This window comes from Pteropus alecto, unplaced genomic scaffold (genome assembly GCF_000325575.1).
Source record: "Pteropus alecto unplaced genomic scaffold, ASM32557v1 scaffold71, whole genome shotgun sequence".
In the NCBI taxonomy this organism is placed as follows: domain Eukaryota; kingdom Metazoa; phylum Chordata; class Mammalia; order Chiroptera; family Pteropodidae; genus Pteropus; species Pteropus alecto.
In genome coordinates, this window is record NW_006433024.1 from 11,836,193 (window position 1) to 11,857,638 (window position 21,446).

Genomic DNA, 21,446 nt, shown 5'->3' on the forward strand with positions numbered 1-21,446 from the left:
TTTGCAGATTTTCGAATTCCCTTTTTTAACCTATCCTCTGTAACAGTGGGATATTCTTTGATGTTTTATTTATTATGGACAAGAGACCAACATTTTCCAAACTGTAGTCCATGGAACATTAATGGATGGTATAAGGTATTACATGAAAAAAGGTTCCGTGGCCAAAAACTTTTGTAAAATGTTAATAACGACTTTATTATAGGTCTTTTTAGAGTCTGTAATATATTTTGTACATAGTTAATCTCCACATCTCCCAGACTTATATCGTCTTAACAGCCTAGGTTTGTTTGCTTATCTTTGCTGAATATCAACCAGGATTGTATTCCATGAAGCCTACTTTGAGAAATTCCAGGCTAGACCACAGGCTCTCTCAACAGGCGGCAACTGCCTTAAAAGGACTTCGTCTGACTCATCATTGCATCTCAGCACCTGGGATCATGCCTGGCACCTGGTAGGTGCCTGATAAAATTCGCAGAATACATACATAAATGTGGACATGTGAGGCATGTGTGATTCCCAGGGTAAAGTATTTGTGACAAAGACTGATGTTAGAAATGTCTCTTGCTGTGACCTTTTAGAGTCTCTATTTTGCAGTACAGGGAATCTATTGGGTCCATTACTGCTGAATATTTTTGTTTACTGCAGTTTGTATCTCATTTTCATAAAGACTTGGATGCTCACTTGTTCTACCAATGAGTTGGCCAGGGGAGCCAGACTTGCACAGAAGGGAGGTTGAACACCATTTAGAAGCAAGTGGTCAGCTACCCACTGGGAGGCAGAAAGTCAGACAAGGAGTCCTGCAACGAAGATTCTTTACATCAGCAAGTCCTCCCTTCTGCTTGCATCCGGATGAGCCAAGGCTATATTTGAAAATATGGGAGTAGATGTTACCAGCTAGAAGCTAAGCTCAGGCAAGTTGCCTCGGGATATCTCAGGTGTGCTCTACTGGTGTACTCTTGAGGTGGGATCCCATGATATGGGGCATTAACTGATCATCTTCAAAGGAATCCTATGAAGTAAATGGACATGGAACTGGGTTTGAAAAACGCTGATACTTTAGCTCCTCAAACAATTCATTGGATTTAAAGTGTGAACCATGTCAACATCCCCCTTCCATCCAGTGGCCTTCCATTAAACTGTCTGGAAAAAGAACCTTTTTAAATAGATCATGAATTCATCTTATGAGGACAAATGCTGTGTCTCTTCATAAACTAAAGTTGCCTGAATATGGTCCTCACTCTGTTCTGGCAGCAACAGCTTTGGTTTTCCATTCGCCAAATCAACTGACCAGACATCTACTTGCACAGATAATCGCTGCCAAACCACTAATTCAACCCTCTGAGAAAGCCAGAACCTCAGAGAGTAGTGATGAAGATGCCCGCACTGCAGGAATAGGCAGAGGCAGAAGGGTAACAGAAATAGGTGTCTTTGTTTGCTGCTCGGCCAAGGGGGACACTTCTCTTAACTTGATATAAGACCCAGGACATGAGTGTCTGGTGGACAGATGATCTTCATTCAAAGTTGAAATGAACTGGTTAAAACCCATCTTAGTATTAACAGAAAGGGATCACATCTCCATCCCCTGCAATATCCATCAACTGTGTTATGCCGAAAAAGAAGAAAAAACTTCTTCCCCTTACTGATTCTGGGACTACTCCTCCTGTTCCATCGCCTAAGAGTTTACACACTGATGATCTTGACAGAATAAATACATAAAAGAGCAGAGCTACATAGTGTCAGGGCCAGACTTGAAACATGTATCATCCTTAATTCTGTCCCTCAGCAAATAGACTTGATTTAAATTTAAAAAGTTGACCATGAGACAAAGAAATCCTCACTTCCCACATCTAATAAGAGAGATATGATCCTGCGAACAGCTATCTCAGAAACTGGTTGGATTTTTGGTCTGCTTAGCATCCACTTCCTTTAGGGAACAGCTCTTCTTGGGTTCCATGGGTTGATCTCTCTCTCTCTCTCTCTCTGTGACCCTGGAGTGTTGATGCCTCTCTCCTTTCTCCCACTTCCCCTCTGCCTCCATAGCAGTGAGTATATGACTCGCCCCATTTTGAGCAATTGGATTGTCCAAGAGATAACTAGATTTCTTTACTAACACCATAATCTCTTATTACTTGGCCAAAATACAGCCAGCAGATTTACCCCCGCTGGACCCACTGCTTACTATGGCAGTGCCGTGCAATTTTTCAGGGCATATATTATGAAGTCAGACTGTCTGGGTTCAAAACACGATGTCCAGCTATGTGACCTGGACAAGTACTGAACCTCTCCCCGCCTCAGTTCCTACCTGTGTGAACTAAGGATCATAACACTACTCCTTACCCCCTACGTTTGCTGTGAGGACTAAACTGACACACGTAAAGCACATAGGAGAGTGCCTGGTATTTATCACAAACTCAGTAAATTATTTCAGATCAGGTCCCTTCAAAGAAGCTTCTACCTATTGGTGTTTCTGATTCTTCATAATAGCTGAAGAATTTTATGTGCAACCAACCCCAACCTACTCCACTCTCAACCTACTACCTGCCCCTTCTGACTCCACTCTCAAACTTCATAAGCTCTGTGTCCATCTCACCAATAATTGCAACCAAGATAAATGAATAGAGTGGGGCAGGGAGTAGTAGTGAGTTCTACTGATTAATAGAATATCTCTGGCCAACTCAAAGTCTCTGCCTTCCTTCAGTGGTTTTGCTTACAGGTGTGAGGTTTGGTTTCACCTACATTTTTACTTCTTTCTCTCCACTGTAAACTTAATGCTTTGGCCCAGGTCTTATGATGACTGACAAACAGTATTCCTTAAATATAGACCAGGCTTAGAATCTGATAGACTTTTTACCACTGATCTGGTAGCTTTCAAAGGTCTGGTTGGCCTGAGTCCTCTGCCCTAGAATTCAGGAACTAGAAACTGTAAACACTGCATTTCCCTCCCCTTTAAAATAAGAGAAGAGAGATCTGGGCTCTTATGACTTTCAGTTATCCACAGAGTGAGGGTGATAGGTCCTCCCACATGTAGGGAGAGTGGGGTACAACCTTCCCTCATTTATCACTGAAATGGCACTTTTCCAAATTTGCACACACCCAAATAAAATACATCTTCTAGAGATGGTCTCAGAGGAGGCAGGTAGTTTTTATTTTATTTTATTTTATTTTATTTATTTTACTTATTTTAATTTTATTTTATTTTGCATCAGGATTGGCCATCCCCAGTGGAGTGGATGGAAATAATTTAAGGGCAGTCATCAGGTCCCACAGACATCATTATCTCAGCAATTTCTGTCTAGCCAGTGTTACCCAGATGTAAATAAGTTTAGGTCAAACCCACAGTCCATGCTGGTGGCATTCCAAAGCTCTCTCTAAGACTTCTGGATATTTCCAAGGGACTTACATGTTCTAGATTATCTCTGCTTCTGAGCAACCATGTCCAAGGGTGCTTTGTCCAGAGCTCACTGAACCAAACATAACACCCAGCCTCATCCTCAGTTTGCACCAAAAGCTCAGTCCCAAAGGCATTCGTGAGAGTAAAATATTTTACCAAAGAGCTGGAAGTCATAGACAGAGGTGAGATTATATTCCATGAAACACGCAAGTTAAAATATATTCATGTTCCTGTTTTAAAAGTTCTGTCATCTATTCAGTCCTTAAGGGCTTTACTCATTTGTGTTTCTCCCAATTCAGCACCTAGCCTTCCACCTTCTCTCTCTCTCATTCTTACTTTCTGCCCCATCTCAGGAATGGAGGTCAAAACTTCGAATTCCAGTAGGGACAAGCCAGTAACACACATGTGGGTTGAGAAAGTGGAATGTCAGGCCATAGAGAAGACCCAGACTGCCTCAAAACATTCAAGTTCAAAACAATGGTAAGCACTGTGTCTTACTAAGTATTTCTGTAGGCCTTTTGGCCTAAAGACAGCCAGTATGCAGACCTTCAGCTCTACAGTGTCCCCTCTTTGCCACATCCAGCCAAGAGAGCAAGGGTGCCACCAAAACCGGAGCAAGCAAGGACTACGCCCCTCCCACCTCGTGTGTCCCGAAGCCCTGCCAAGATTAGATGTGCGTTAGCATAATCAAGCAATATATTAGATGGTGAGGTGAAGTCAGCCTGTGCCAGGCAAGTTTGAGCTTAGGACAGTCTGGGCTCACCCCGGGCTCCACTAAGCAGCCTGTGTATTCTTTTTTATTACTATTGTAGCCATATATAAATAACATAAAATTTACCATTTTAATCACTTTTAAGTGTACAGTTCAGTGGCTTGTGCAACTATCACCACCATCCGTCTCCACCTTTTCCATTATCCCAAACTGAAGCTCTATGCCCATTAAACACTAACTCCCTGTTCTCCCCTCCCCCTGGCAACTATTCTACTTTCTGTCTCTATATATTTGACTACTCTAGGTACCCCATTATAAGTGAAATCATATAGTGTTGGCCTTTTGTGACTGGCTAATTTCAGTTAGAATAACGTCATCAAGGTTCATTCATGTTATATCACATGTCAGAATTTGCTTCCTTTTTAAGACTGAATAATATTCCATTGCATGTACATACCATATTTTATTTATACATGGATGGACGTTTTCAGTTTCTACCTTTCAGCTACTGGGAATAATGTTGCTATGGACACTGGCTTACAAATATCTGTTAGAGTCTCTGCTTTTGTTTCTTTTGTGTATATATCCGGAAGTGAAATTGCTGGATCGAATGTTTAATTTTTTGAGGAACCATGCCTGTGTATCCTTGAACAGGTCACAGAGCCTCTCTGAACTTCATCTGTAAAATGGGGAGGATAAGAATGCATGTAAAACATTTGGCTCAAAGACTCGGCACAGCATAAATTTTCACAGGTGTTTTAACTCATTGTCCTCTGAATTTGAGGTACTCAAACTAAATGGTCTCTAAAGTCACTCCAAGCTCCAAAAATCCATGATCCCACCATTAAATTATTTTCCTGCTGGAGAAGCCAGGAGTTTGCAAGAGTATATATCAAGGGAACACCCTCTTTACGGTCCCCACAAAAATCCACCCCTGCCAAGAAGGCCCAATTTGCATAGCTCTCTCCTTGGAATTTGCTAACACATCCCATTAGAAACCAACATCTAATTTTTTTCTTGCCACTCCTTTCCCTTTGCTTTCTTTCCACATTCCCCTCCTCAGCTCCCTCTCCTGCCCACTGAATATCTGTGCTTCAAATTATCTTCCCCCACTGCCTCTATGTTCATTCCCCACAAGCTAATGTCTGTTGGAAGCAACACTTGCGAAGTTATCCATATTAAGGTTTCATTCCCCAGAGTCACATATTTTAAATGAGTTTTTCCTCTTGGGCAGAATCCTGCTGGCAGAGCTACTGCTATTTGGTGAAGTCAGTGGAGTTGAGTTTCTCTCTCACATGCTGTTTATGTTGGGTTATCGCTTGGCCTAATGTTTGGATTCTCATCCTCCAACATGTGTCCCGTGCCGATGAGCAACAAAGACCTCCTGTGCCATCCCAGTAGATGTTTATGTTTCATTAAATGCTCATTTTAGAAAAGCAATTAGAGGAGATACGCTTTCAAGCTTCTCTTGACAGGGCCAGATTTAGATTCCAGCAGGGAGTGGACTCACTACTTAGAGAAACATTTTCCTTCCCCATGCTATTCCTCCGTCTTCCCTCAAAATGTGATCCCTCAGCAACTGAAATACCCTCGCTGGACACAGGAAGTTGTTCTGACGTTCGGTCAGTAGCTTGGCTGCCAAGAAACCACTTACCCTGCCTGAAGCTTTTCCATAGCAGAAGGTAAAAGAGATTCTCAGGTCAGAAACAAATGGGTTTTTCAGATCCTGGGCAAGGAAAACGGGGCAGCTGAGCTTTTTTTTTTTTTTTTAACTTTTATGAGTTTGAGCTATCTCACCTGCCACATTATAAAAAAAAAGCAGGGGACTGTTTGTGCAGCCATGAGGACACCAGTCATCTGAGCCCTGGAGCTCTGGGAAGGACTGGGCTTCTGTAGAGTTGGGCTGGGGCCACCACGCCCCGAGGTTTGGCTCCAAAACACAGAGATAGAGCAGGGAGGCATCTTCATGCAAAGTTGTCGCCGTCTCCCAGGCCAAGAATCTGCGTTCATGGGTTATCAGACCCTTCATGGGTCCCTTCTTTCTTCATTATTGTCTGTGGGCTGCTCCAGATGAGACAAAATTCAAATGAAATACTCTCCAGTTTGAGAGTAAATCATCAAGGAAGATTTCACCTGGGACAGGCAGGCTATACAGATAAGAAGAAAATACTGACCAAATGGTTTGTTTTTTTTTCCCCATACTTCTTGGCTTTTTGTTCATCACGAAGGGATGATGCTGGAGTTCCCCTACTAGACAGTAGCCTATTGCATTTAGCATCCTCACCACCCGACTTAACCCGTTTCATTCTCAGGGAACTTGCCAGCTAGTCGCAGCCATGGAGCACCCACCTTTCCATCTCTAGAGCCCAGATGACAGTAACTAGCACAAGTGACAGGTAGCCGGCACAGAAGGGAAGCAGCAAAAGCTCACAAACTCCCTGCTCCTTTGAAATGCTACCCTGTTTCGTAGTTTCTGCACACTTCAGCCTGCTCTTACCTCCTGATACTTTCTCCCTCGAGCCACAGAAGGACAGAAGCTCCTAGGAAGTCCCAGTTTTCCTGCCAGCCAGTGAGCAAGTACAAAACAAGCCTGCCAGTCCCTTGCTTCTGCCCTCAGATGGGTCAAGCGGCTCCCTGAAGCTCTGTGTCTGGTTTCAGCTCATTTGCCCCAGGAGCCCATTTGACATGGGTTTGTGGCTCAGAAAATGACATGTGAAAAACACAGAAGCCAGAGCTCTTTCTAAACAAACACTGTGCATCCCCAGAAACAACGTGCACTTTTAACCTCGGTTTTTTCTTCTTTCTCATTATCAGGAAGGAAGTGTGCATATGCTGAGTGAGTAAATCTCCCATGCAGGGATCGGTTCTGAAGGGATGTGACTATAAGATCCCATCAACCAAGAGCCGGGAGGAGGAACAACCCGTGCTGCAAGCCTTGCTCTCAATTCATTTCTCCTTCCCACCTACCTCTGAGCGGGGCTCTTTCCAGTGGAAACTTAGCTTTTCCAAGTCAGAGTGGGTAACTCAGACTGGATAGATGCCTGGAGGTAATTTTATTCCTTAAAAAGCTAAACGTTAAAATAAAATAACAAAACTGGTGCTGGTACCCCTCTCTGAAGCAGTTCAGCCCCACAAGTTGAGGTGACAAAACCATGTCACATTCTCAGGCAGGGCAGCAGGCACTCCAGCACCACCAACCAAGTCCTCAAGAGTATGACTAGAAGCAGCACCCCCACCCACCCCCCACACCCACAGCACCAACTCTTGGGACTCCCCAGCCCCCAGGAGGGAGATACCTCGCTACAAGGGGGCCCTGAAAGCTGCTACTCACAGTACCTCTTGGCAAGGATGAGATGAGCAAGAGCTGCAGGAAAGTGAGCGCCAACTGCGGCCACCAGTCCAGCTCCATCGTTCCCGCAGCGGGTGCCGTGAGTGACTGCTGGGGAGGGACCGAGGGAGGCCGGCGGGCAGGCAGCTCTTACAGGGACCTCCCCAAGCCCCAGCTGAGCAAGAGCTCGGGTTTCAGCTCGCCAGGCTCTCTCATCCTCATCTGAGGGAACCACCTTCAGCGAGAGCGACGTCAGCCCAAACCTCTCTCTGCTGCCTTAACCCTTGCGGGGCCTGGGGAGGCGTGGCCATGCAGGGAGGCTCCGAGTGTGGGTGGAAAGCATGCCCTGGGGCAGGAAGGCCAGCCCTGGTCAGGCTGGGCTACCTGGCCAGGTTGGAGGAGGGGCGCGGCTGGCAGGCCCCTGGATGGCTGGATGGGGCAGAGGTAGGTGGGGCTGTGGAGCGGCTCAGGTGAGGCCCGAAGCCCCAAATACATTTTCCTACCCACCCATCCCCAAGCCGCACCCCTCCTCCCCTCCACTCCCTGTGGCAGGGGATGGGAGCTCCCATGCTGGTCAGCAGTGGCCTTGCCGGGATGGAACCCATGATGGGAGGAGAAAGGGAGCCAACTCTCCTCCCCTTTCCACCTCTCTCCCCAAGCCCTCTTTCTGCCTAAACTCTCCCTCCCCTGGGCGTTTGCTCCACGTGTTCACAGTTTGGTAACTTTATCTTCTGCATCCACAGGCTGCAGGGAACTTCATCTCCCCATGATGCCTATCAGGTGAGGTCAGCAGCATCAACAGCTCCCGCCCTCATGCCAGGCACGGTTCTGGGCTCGGGAATAAAAGAACACACAGGACACTGCCTTCGTTGTGAGGGCCTGCAGTCTAGGAACAGAGATAACAAGTGACATTTGAAGTGAGGAGAAAGGATGCTTTAGAAGACTAACTGTTGACATTTTTTTTACCAATTCCTCTGCCCCAGGTATTTAGGTACCTTTGTGGATGAAGAAGGGGCCACATACTAAACCTGACAAGCTCAGGGGAGGACTGCAAGGCGGGCCATACAGACTCAGAGATTGAAAGTAACCACCTAGGATGGTCAGAACATAAAAATCTCTAACAGCGGGTCCTGGCAGGTGTTCACATCCTAGTGTTGTAGCTTCTTTTGCAAAGGTCAATCGTTACCTTAAGTGAGCCTATTGTCTTTTGGCTTCTAAGATAACTTACCTCTGAAATGTTAATATTTTCCAGACCCCTCGGGCATCTCCACCAGCAGGAGACCACAGAACCCCTCACTGTTATCTTGTCCTCAAAAACCATCTTTATGCTGTAAATGTTAATTATTAACTACCCTGTACCCATCAATGGAAAAGGAAGTCTGTCTCTCTGGTTTACTTTTTATCCAACCCCAGAGGTCTCCCCACTTTGCTTTCTCCCACCCCCTTAATCTACCACCAATGGATTTCATGGAACCCTCCCTACATCTCCTCTTTTGATTCTAATGCAAAACTGCCATTCTCCAGAGCATTTTCTCAATTCGTTGAGATTCCGCTTTCCGGCAATTGTCATCAGTTTGGCTCAAATAAACTCATAAAAATTCTCTACAGGTTTGGACTTTTCTTATGTTGACACCTTGTATGTATTAACTCATTTATTCCTCACAATAAACCTATCATCTCCATCTTAAAGCTAGAGAAACTGAATCATTGAGAGGGTAATAGTTCATCCAAGGTCACAGTGAGCAAATGTCAGAGCCAAGGTTCCGGCCCAGGCAGCTTGGGTGCAGAGGCTATGGTCTTAGCCCTCAGGCTCTACTGAGTTTTAGGATGCTGTATGTACGGCATTTTATTTAACCATTATAGTCGCCATGTATAATAGATGGTATTGTCCTCATAGTGTGAATGCAAAAACCAAGACTGAGAGACTAAGTGACTTGCTCAAGGTCACTCGGCTGAAGTGGCAGAGCAGGACTCACACCCAGGTCTAACTCAGGGAAGAGCTGGGGCTCCAGGCTTGGTCCCCAGTTTGTACAATCAGATGAAGAACCAAAGTTGGAAGAAGTGACTGTTCAGGCCTGGGGCAGAGGAAGGTTTCTGTGAGCTGGGGAAGCTTAATCTGGAGTCTGAGAGAGAGGTACAATTTCAATCCATGGAGGGCATGGGGAGAATTTTCTAGAAGGAAAGATCGATTTTCGCCAGTGCCACTAGGAAACTATGAGTATTTACATGTTTATATCACAATTTATATTTATTCTTTTCCCCAAAGGATCCATGGCAACGATCTATGTATGAACAAAAGCCAACCCAACGGGATAGATAATATGTGTAGTTTGGGTGTGGCAGAGAGCAGGAAAAGAGGAAGAATGTGGCCAAGGTGATTGGATTTTATTCTGCAGTTAATGGGGGGTGAGGGGCAATGACAGTTTAGGAACAGGGGATGCTGGGCCCAAAGCAAAGTTCTAGGGAAAAAAATTTGCCCTGGTATCCAGACTGAGGGATGAAAGAGGCCAAGACTGGTATAGAGAGAACCGGAACTATAGACAAAGGCTTAGAGTAAAGAGTAAGCAATGGGAATGAAGGGAAAGGTGATGAGAGACACTTGGGGAAGGTAGACGGCCCGGGGCCAGCCACAGACCGGATGGGCAGGAGCCTGACACAGGTGCTCCTCTGGAAGAGAAATTCCTAATCCCAGCCCTGCTCCTGGGCCCACCACAGTGAAGTGACTGGAAGAAAGGACTCAGAGACCTTGGTTCAAATCCTTGATCTGTGACTTTCTGACTGACGGACGATAAGCAAGCTAACTCACTCTCTGAATCTGTTTTCTCATCTGTAAAAGGAAAATAGTAATCAAAGCGATTACAGACCGTTGAAAGAATCTGATGAGATTATGTACATAAGGCCCTTAACATAGGGTCTAGCTCATACTAAATACTCAACAAATATTAATCATTATCTGTATCATCAGTCTGAGACTGACCCCATGGTATGAGCCTTCTTCCTCACCCTCAACTTCCCTATCCAGGAGAAATTTGTTTAAAACAAGCACCAAGAGTAGCCTTAAAAGTGGGGGAAAATACCAAAGGGCAGCATATCTAAGCAGTGGAGGGCAGAGGTTAGAGGAGCAGAGGTTTACTTTGTCGCTGGTCAACAAGCCCCGTCCTTTGGTGATGGGAGTGGGGAGGAGGTAACTTAGTTTCTAAATAACTGGGGGTATTAGAGCCTCTCAGGAGTCTGTTTCTCCCATCAGCTGACAGTACCACTTTCTTCTCTCACCTCCTCTCCCCCCAACACACGCAACCTCCCTGAGTTGATACCCAGCATCCTCATCCCTACGGCAATTATACTTCCAATGGGGTGGGGCCCTGGTGATGAACCTAGCTGACTGCTCCCCAAGGACGTCCCTGGTGTCAAGCGTTTGCTTCTCCAGGCTTACGCGCCTGGACACAGGCCCTCACAGGAGTAATTGGTCTCTGCTAGTTTGTTGTCACTAATTTGGGTTTGCAAATTTCCTAGGGCTTTGGAACCTGGAAAGGAATTCTCAAAAAGAAGTGAGACATATTTCTCCGGGGACCTCAAAGCAGTGAACAGATAGCACTTTGTTGAACTTTATAATAAACCTGGCTGGCAGGGGAAAAGGGAAGCTACTATGACTTTGACAGAGAAAAGGTAAGTAGTTGGCCTGAGACCATACAGCCCTACACAAATTTCGATTTTCCTACATGACTTTAACTTATTCTCTCCCCATTACGGTCAACTCAAATTTTCATACTGGTAAATTTTAGTGTTCTTCTAAATCAGGAGATCTTTACCTGGGTTTCACGAAGTCTACTGGGAGGGAGTTTTGAGAGGCTTTGAACCTCTGGGTATTATATGCAAAAATTATGCATACTTTTTTTTTTTTTTTTTTGAGTAAGAAGGAGCCATAGCCATCTTCAAAGTCTCAAGGGGATCTGCAAACTCTCGACTTTTTTTTTTAAGAATCATTGATATTCATAAGTTGACACCGAAAAACTGCCCAGATATTTGATGGATTTGGGGAAAGTGGTTTAGTATAAACAATCGTTGAATCTGGGGATAAACTGCACAATGAATATTTGGAGGACCCCCTCCTCCCTTTTTTCTATTTCTGCCTTAAGAGCACTTGCTCTGGATCACATTGCTTAGTGTTGAATCCAGCTGGATCACTTAATACCTGCATCCATCTGGGCAGGTTATTTCACCTATGATGGCCTTAGTTTTCTCATATGTTAAGTGGGAAGAATAATGGTACCTACCCCCATAGGGTTGGAATAAAAAGCTCCAACAGTGCCTAAAATATACTATGCACTGAGTAAATGTTGGCTGTTTTTATTAGTTATCTCTCCCTCCTGTCCTTACCTTCTACACCCACTTCCGGGAGGAAGAAATCACTAGAAAGGCTGTGGGTAAAAATGGCAAAGCGCCATGCTGGGAATTAGGGAGTAATACTTGGAATTAAGAATTATCTAGTTAAAATCAGTACTCAGAAATCCACAATGGGCTGTAGTAGATGGAGTTGGGCCACCCATTTAATCACAAGTCACAATACCCACTAATTTTCTCCTGGAAGAAAGAGGCACTCTAACAAAACCTGTACCACCAGGAAGGCGGGCTGTATGTGAATACACAGAAAGAAACAGCAGAGAAGGCTGTGCTATGAATGCCAACAGCTCCCCAAGCTATTAACTTCTGTAGATCAACAGCTGAGTAGCAACCATGTAATGTAATGAGTGGAAAGAAATGGGGGAGAAATTGGTCTGCAAACCTGAGAGAGGCATCCTAGATTGCTTGTAATTAATTTTGGTTTCCATCAGCTGCACAAAACACAAAGTTCAGGTTAACCAGGGTCAGAGATGGAGAACAGTAGGTCTGTAGAAAAGACCAAGGGTCCTTCCACCGGAGCCTGCTATAACTGGCCCCACTGTGGAAGTCACCAGGTCTAATAAATACCGGCTGTTCACCTACACAATAAGCAATAATGTTCTGCCTTAAGGTCTGGCTCAGCTCCACTGTCTTTCTACTGAGAGTCAGGCAAGAGGGTAGGTGTGTCTGTGGTTCTTTCTCTGGCCACATTCTTCTTGCTCTATGTCATTCTTCATGCAAATTGCTGAAAGCCAGTGAGCCTCCCTCTTTCATAGTCAATGCGCTCCTGAATCACTTGGGGAAACCAACCCTTGACTTCCATGTGTATATTTATAAACTTTGATTTAATAAAAATGTTGTCAGCTATGCAACTGAACTTCAAAGCATTACAAAAAACACTGGCAAAAGAAATGACCACAATCCATGTGGCTTAAGAGTTACATGCAGTTGAGCCAAGGTAACAAAAAGTAGAAAAACTCCAAGAGAAGACAACAGGGTACAGTGGCACAAACAAAAATGCAACGGTCAACAGACCCCCAGGGTGGATCAAGGCTTCACTACCTACTCGCTGTGTGAACTTGAGCACATATGATGGCCCCTCTGAGCCTCAGTTTCTTGATCGGTAAAAAGGAGGTAATAGTTACCTTGGATTAAAATGAATCTGGCATACATAATGGCAGCTCAGTCAGTGTTGACTGTTATTATAACTATCAATGAATATCTAATTTTAGAGTTTTCCAAAAATTCTCCCTTCAGCAATTTAACTGAAATTAAACTTAATAGGTACCATTTTCCTCAGGTCTGGTGATGTCAGTTAGGTTATGTGCTTAACTTAAATATAGATTGACTTGAAGCAAATGCACATCTGAAAAATATATTGCCTTGCAAATTCATTCTTCTAGTTGGAGGTCTAGGGAAAGTGTGCATTTGTTGAAGACAAATTGAGAGGTCTGTCCTGAGCAGACCCTGTCCAGGTGTTAAAGAAGAAACTGTTCTGATACTTTATTCAAGGGACCACTGCAATGGAGTATTGCAGAAGAGAATGAAATTGGGCTCAATTCTGAATACAACAGGAAAAAGTGGAAATTTATAGCCAAGGACTAGGGCGTGGGTCAGTGGGTAGAAAATTACTAAGAGGAAAAACATCAGGGATAAGCGTGGGGGGTGGGGGGGGCAGGGGGGTGCATTCCAGCTAAATGGATTTGATAGGATTCTTGCTGATGGCAGGCCAGGGTGATCAGATATCACCTAGAGGGGAGGGGGATGAAGAATTTGATCAGATATCAAGGGTAATCAGACATCAATGATGGAAGATTCTCACTAAACTGACAGCAGGATTTTGCTCTTGAGAACAAGGCCCAAGGATAGGGCCTACTTGAAAAAAAGGCTCAGAGAAGCTTGACTAAAATTTGATTAAGAAGAGCGTGTGTATCACAGGACCCAAAAAGTACCCTGCCTTGTGTTGACTGTCTAGTTCAATCTTGCCACCTGTTCACTGGGATAAATAGGATTTGTATATAAAGCAACTGGTCTCCTTCTATGGAACTCCCTTCCATGTACTAAAGGAGAAAAGTAAAAATTATTCATTCATTTAGTCAATACAATTTTACTGCATGTCTACTATATGCCAGACAGCTCCTTGGAGTGTGGCTGTAAACAACACCTGTGTGTCCCTCACCTTGTGGATTTACAGACCAGATAGCAATAAGACATTGAGCAAATGTGGTGAGCAACATAAGTGAGGACAGAACATTCTGGAAGCATGTAATGGGGGAAGGGGGCAATGTCGTCTAAGGATCAGAAAAGCTTCCCTTAGGAGGTGACATTGAACTTCAGACCTAAAAGAAAAAACAGGGGAGGGAGAGTAGAGGACAGTGATGAGGAGAGCCATGTAATGAGGCCGGAGATGCAGGCAGGCCTTGCAAACCATGAACGGTATTCTAAGGGCAGTGGGAAACAATTTGAGGGTCAGCGACTGGATCAGATTTATGCCTCGGACTCGGCTCTCTGTGACCGTGTCTTGCATCCAACAGAGTGGAGAGAAGTGGCTGGATGTGACAGGCACCGAGGAGGAAAAAAGGGTGGGCTCAGTGATTGTGGCAGTGAGAGAGCAGTCAGAGATGGCTCCCAGTTAATGACCATGTGGATGTTGGGGGTACACTGCAGTGTGCTAGAGGATCCCCCCCTACCCAGTCATTCTCTCTCAGATCACTCACTCTGGGAGAAGCCAGCTGCCATGTTGTGTGAGATGTCCTATGGAGAGTCTCACATAGAAACCTCCCAAAGATGAGCCTGAAAGCAGATTCTCCAGCCCTTCCAATGTCTGCGGCCCCAGCCAGCCACTTGACTGCAACCTCATGTGAGTTCCCCAGCCGAGCCAGACAGCTCAGCTGCTCCCAGATTCCTGCCCCGCAGAAACTGGATGAGATGATAAACTGTGTTGTTTTAAGCTGCTAAATTTGTTACACTGCAATAAATTGCTAATATAAAAGTTTTCTGAATTGGGCAATCTGGGTTAAAAACATTAAAACTGTCTGTACCCTAGTAAACCTGCAGCCAAACAAAAACTTCTGGCCAGCGACATAATCACTGATTCCACCCTTTTTACCTCCTCAGTGCCTGTCACATCCAGCCACTTCTCTCCACTCTGTTGGATGCAAGACACGGTCACAGAGAGCCGAGTCCGAGGCATAAATCTAATCCCATCTCTGGCCCTTGAATTGTTTCCTGTTGCCCCGAATGAGAAATGCTACTATCGCAGGGAAGAGGCTTTCAGCTGTAACATAACAACAGATTCGATTCCTGTGGCTTAAGCAATAAAGAATTTTATTGTCTTGTATAGCAATAAGTCTACAGGTAGCGTGGCTCCAGAGTTAATTCTGTGGCTCCGCATTAGTGTTAAATCCCCAGGTTCAGATTACAAAAGCTATGTACAGGATGTATGCATTTATACAAAATTTCAGGACATAAAAAACATCATATGTTGTTTATGAAGACAAACATGTATCATTAAACTATTAAAATATTTGTAGGAATGACATATACTACCTTCTAAGTAGCAGTTCCCGCTGAAAGGGAAGGATGTCACAAAATATGGGACAAAAAATTTTAGCTAAAATATAAAATAAGCAAAGGAGAAATCTGAAGCAACTGAAGCAAAATGTTAATATCTGTTTATCTCTGAGGTGAGTACATAGGTATCTGTTATTGTCTGGAAGTTTTGTATGTATGGATTGTTTATAATTATATCAATATTTTATAGCTATAAAGAAGTAGCTACAGGGAAATGTAAGAGGGGGGCACATAGGAAAATATTTTCTAGTAAAGAAGACACACATTTATTCTTTAAGAAAATGTTTCGAGTGTCTCCTATGTGTCGGTCACATGCTAGGCGATCAGGTAGCATGGTGAATACGACAGAATGATTCTTGTTTTCGTGGAGCTTACATACGAGTGGGCAAAGGCCTATACTAAACAAACGGATAAGGAAAGATCAGACGGTGAGAGAGCTATGCTAAAAATGAAGAGAAGTATGCTAGAGAGGGATGGAGGAAGGTACTTCAGTTTGTGGAATCAGGGAAGGCCTCTCTGAGAAGGTGACATTTAAGCTGAGACCTGAAGTAAAATGCCATGGGAGCCTCTCAGGAAAGGGCATTCCAGGCAGAGGGAATAGCTAACGCGAAGGCCTGGGAATGAGCTTGGTGGTCCCGAGGAACACAAAGAAGGCCAGTGCAGCTGGCACCGAGTACATAAACACCTCCCAAAACAGAAGGAAAATGAAAGAGGCCAGGAGAAAATGCTGGGAAGATCAAGTGAAGCTTCATGTCAGTGTCACATTACCTTCGGGCATCAGGGAATTCTTTGAGAATCTAAGGCTATGGGTCTTAGAAACAAAAACCACACACATACTGATTTTGGCTTACAGTTTCAGGATATGTGTGAACCCTCCAAAGCCGACCCAGAAATGACCTAGTCCCGGCATTTGAAATGAAGCCACGTTATTCCCAATTAGTGAAAGAATGGGGACCTGGCCATTTCTACCCAGTGGAGGACTTCTCTATAGGTAATGTTTGCACTAGAGCTCCCTACCGTGATGACCAAGAAGTTCTGAACACTGCACCAGTCTGAGGCTCTCCTACTCAATCCTCTTACTCAATCCTCCTTTGTCCCCCGTCCCCCACCCCACTTTTCAGTGTCAGATGTGCACAGCGGTCTGAAGGCCCTCCCTGCCTACTCCTGACCCCTCTCTCTTTCATCTTTCATAGGCTTTACCACCAATAATTATGTCTTGTCTTTTTAACTCTGCTTGGTATCTGCTTCTTAGAGGAACCAACCAACACAACTGGTGCCAGGAATGATCAGAAAGAAGATGTGGGAAGATGGAGTTTGGGTTCTGATTCGCTCACCACACAGCTGGTAAAGAAGGCCCCATCTCAAATGGCATTGAGGGTACAGATCATTCCCACAACAAAGTGGCAACTCAAGTGCTAAAATTTTCATAGGTGGTTCTTAAAAGAACATCCTGGTGGAGGGGAATGCCTTGGCTGGTATGATGATTTAGGCCTTCGAACATTATGGAGAAACAATACACTTAAGGACAGTGGAAACAGCTGGTTACTAAGTTAAACTGATGTCCTACAGAGGGATAATGACAAACTAAGGGCAATTAACAGACTTAAAAACTAAGTGTGCCAATGGTCCTCTCTGGTTGCTCCTGCAGAAGGAAAGTGGACACAGTGGAGCAGCAAACTCGGGTTCTGATAGTTATAGTCACCAGGCTTCAAAGAGAGTAGAATGCTCAGTCAAGGCAGGTCACTATGCTAAAATCAGTGCCCTGGCTGAAAAAACTTGAACTCCCAAACATGAGCTTGAATCACCTGAATGGATGCCCCAAAGACTGTGGTTCCACTGACTTTCCTCAATCCTCCATGCCTACAGAGACTGCTCACCTGTCTCTACTAAGAACTAGAACTCTCCCCTGTGGGAAGATACAGCATGGGCCTCTCTATTGCAAGAGAACAGGTATTCTCAGATCTTTCCCCCCGATTTGTCCTGGCTGCCATATATGCTGGGGTTAAATCCATAACTAGGACTACATCCCAGCATAATCCAAGTTTAGGAAGTGATGCGTCTGATAAGGAAAGAAAGAGGCAAACCCAATGAGAGTTGCAAGAATTAGATAGCATGTACCAGCAGGAGCCGGAATTGGATTCTGAGGTTGCTTGATCAAGGAGTACAGAACCTAAGAATGGATAGGCAAGAGTTACCTTCTTGGGAGTAACATTCAGGGACATGGGTATGAGCAAATTGGCTACTAGGTAACTATTAGAAACCTGGAGAAAGCAATAGCCCACAATGACCAAAGTGGTAATGCCTGAGATGCCAGAGATGGTGGGACTACATGGCTCAGGGAAGTAGTCATGCTAGATCAGACATAGTATGTGAGGACATAACATCCATCAGAGATTTTGTCCCATGGAAGGACGCAAAGAACACACTACTCAGCCAGGCCATCAGGAATGTGCTGATGGGACGGCTATTGGCATCACTGAGACATTCGGTGGTGGCTTTCCTCCACAGGCTAGGGTTGACTAAAGGAAATACACCACAGCTCTTGGGCTACAAGTAGCAAGGGGCATGATGAGGCCTTGAAGCAACAGAGTCCAGGTGACGGTGTTTAAGTGCCATAAAGAAGGGGGCCCTACGATACTTTCATAACCACCAACATTGAAGGATCAACCAAGGGGGCTTAACCCACAAGGTGTTGTGAAGATGGTTAGTAGAACACAGCATCCCTAGAGACAAAATAAACAGGTAGACAAGGAGCGTGCCGCTTAATATATACAATCAAAAAAAGGCAAGAATGGATGAGTAGGATCTGAGGGTGGTAACCCCGACAGTAAATCATGAACCTTGGTCAATTCCCAGACCTGAGCCAGTTTTCATACCTATGCCTTGTCAGCTACAGAGGTGGGATGGATCCCCAAAAGGATACGGCAACACCATGGCAAGTATACATCACAATGAATCTCTTCATATTTCCCTAAAAAGACCTACAAATACTTATTCAGATGATTTTGGACTGAGGAAAGAGAAATACCCATACATTATGAGGGTTGTTGGACACAAAGTCTAAAAAGACATCAATACGTGGAGACCTGAAATAACACCATGGCCACCTGTTAGAGGCATATGAAAGCAAGTTAATAAATTGAGTCCTGGCCACATGCCAGCTTACAGCGGGGTCCATTGAGTCCATGGACCCATCCAGTGATCATTTTCCTGGTCTCCAAATATATAATTGGGATTGACAAACTCAGCTGTTGAACTCCTTCATGAGATCCTTGGCCCATCATAATAGAAAGGCCAAGTAAAAGCTTCTGAAACTGCCTTTCCCCTTCCCAAGGTGGTGAATCAAAAAATAAAATTACATTCCTGGGGGAAGGTGGAGATTAGTGCCACTAAGGATCTTAATGAGGTAGTGGTGGTGGTCTTTTTCATATCTCCATATCTCAATCTAATTCACTGGTCAGGCCCCTGAAGAAACCAGATGGATAATGTAGAATGACTGTAGATAAAAACATACTCAACCAGGAAGCAGTTCTAGTATGGCTGTGTTGACACTCATCGTATCTTTGCTGAAGCAGATTAACATGGACCCAGGTAAACAGTATGCAAGCAACACGTTCTTTTCCATCCCAATCAGAGAATAGAGTCAGAAACAATTTATATTCACGTGGCGTGGAAGATAATGTACAGTACTGTCTTAGGTCTATGGTAATTCTACTGCTGTCACGATATAGTCAGAAGAAATCTGTACCATCTGGACGTACTGCAAAAATTCACATTGATTCATTACATCAGTGGCAGAGCAGGAAGAGTAAGAGATGGCTAGCACACAGGAGGCCTCGGTAAAGCAACTCATTTCAGATGGTAGAAGATAAACCCTACGAAGATGCAGGGACCTGGCACATTGCTAAAGTTTTCAGGGCTCCAGAGAGCAAGGGCATGCTGAGGAATACTATCCAAAGTAGAAAACAAGTTGCTGAATTCTTCATCCCTTAGATGAAGAATGAAATATGATGTCTGTCAGGACTCTTTGCGTTGGGTCTTAGAGGAAACACATTCCACATCTAGCAATACTATTCCAGCCCACATGCCAGGAAATCTGAAAGGTAGCCAGCTCTGCCTGGGGCCTGGAGCAAGAAAGGGATCTGCAGTCAGTCCGGGCCATGGTACAAGTAGCTCTGCCACTTGGAGCATATGATCCAGCAGACCATCTGGTGGCGGTGTCAGTGGTGGGAAAAGATGCAGTAAGGATCTCACGGTGAGTCCTAGTGGGAGAATCACAACATGGGGCCCTGGGGTGCTAGACCAAGGCCAGTCATTTGCAGCATTTTCTTTTTGAGGAACATACCCAAGAGTGTTACTGGGCCTTCACGGACATGGGATGTTTGACTCTGGGGTATCAAGTGACCATGAATATACAACTGCCCATCGTGACCCGAATTCTATCAGACCTTCTAAGTCATAAAGTTGCAAAGGGCCAGAGCAGACCATTCTGAGATGGAAGTGGTATATCCAGAAAGGATTCCAGTCAGGACCAGAGGGCATAATCAAGCTTCACGAGCAGGAACTCCAGACTCCCATGCCATACTCCATGGTTGCCCAGTGCCCCTCTCTCAGCTTGCACGTATGGCCAGATGGTTAGGGGGGTTATCAATACAATTAGCTGAATGTAAGTGCAAGCTGGAAATCAATAGTGGGAGTATTACAGAGTAGACTTGAATGACAGAGCTAAGAGAAAGTCCTTCCAATTCGTGGAGCTTTGAGTGATACACCAAGTCATCTGCATTGTGTGGAAGGAAAAGTGGCCCGAAGTGAGAATTTATATAGACTCACAGACAGTAGCAAATGGCCTCACTGGCTGATCGGGAGCCTGAAATGAAAAAGACTAAATGAGTGGAGACAACGAGGGCTGGAGTAGAGGCATGTGGTTTGGCAGTGGACACCCAGTATGAACAAAAAACATGATCATGGTGGACAAGAAAACATCTGCCATGGAATGCCCAAGTAGACAAAAATGACTCAGCCAGTTGACATTAGCCAGTATTTGTCATCAGCTACCCACACCTGGCATGATGAGCACACAAACAAGAAGGCCATGCTAGCAGAAATAAAGGTTACACAATACAATAGCCTGGACTGCTGCTTACTAAAGCCAATCTAACAACTGCCACCTCTGAATAACCCGCACGCGACAAGGCCCGATGCTGAGCCCCTGATGTGGTGCTATTCTGATCCAGTAGGACTGGGATAGGGACCTGAGATTTTGCATTTCTAACAAGAACCCAAAGATGCCAGTGATCCCAATGATGCGAATGATACTGGTCTATGTGCTATAGTTTGAGGCATAAGGGTTTAAAGGAGCAGAAGTTGCCTCCTCTAAGGTCATAGGCTGGACTCCTGATAGAGGAGAAAGTTCTTTTAATAGGCTCTGAAAAAGAAAGTCATGAAGAGTTTTAACAGAGACCACTTTTCCCCTTAAGCAGCAGAAGAAGTAGGAGACTTCTGGCCCTTGAGAGCTGGCACCACTGACTTACCCTGACTTGATCGGGTGGGTTTTCAAACCACGCTTCCTGGGAATGAAGGGGTTACTCTTTGCTAAGCAGCTTGGAGGTGAGCATGAATTGCCCTTGCATCTTGAGCAATTTAGGACTTGTAACAAAGTCTTCTCTTCCCTCTGCACTGCTAGCTTGACCCAGGGCCTCAAACTTAACCTTGAGTTTCCATGAGCTGCAACAGAATTGTAACCAGAAGTATGCTACTCTCCAAAGGAGTTAGAAGTTGGGAGGGATCTGGCAGGGCCCCCCCCCCCCAATAAATCCAAGTCTACCCATGCCTCCCTTGGACTCTGCAAAACTACGTTCCCCCTTTTCCTTCACAGTGGGCCTCCCAGGGCCTCAGGGCAATCAGAAGTCAGGCTGGACCAGGGCCACACTGACACTGGCTGCTCACAAAGGTCCCTCTGGTGGACTGAGTGCATTTACCTGCGATTTGGCTCTAGATCCTTTTTTTCTTATCATATTTCATTGGAAAATCTGATCTCATTTAAGGTTTGTGTTTCCATTTGT

General features: G+C 44.9%; 1 protein-coding gene across 2 annotated transcripts in view; it reads right to left on the minus strand.

Annotated features, from left to right (window-relative positions):
• The window catches only part of PAMR1 (peptidase domain containing associated with muscle regeneration 1), a 141,381-nt gene that overhangs the window by 55,897 nt on the left and 64,038 nt on the right, over window positions 1-21,446 (minus strand). Inside the window, exon 1 of one of the 2 annotated variants that reach the window (XM_006908033.3) lies at window positions 7,440-7,748. The exons of the other annotated variant lie outside the window; for it this stretch is intronic. Coding sequence (XP_006908095.1) covers window positions 7,440-7,512 — 73 coding nt within the window. The 5' untranslated portion in view covers window positions 7,513-7,748. Of the gene's footprint in view, window positions 1-7,439; window positions 7,749-21,446 lie in introns of those variants that run through there. 2 annotated transcript variants of the gene reach the window in all.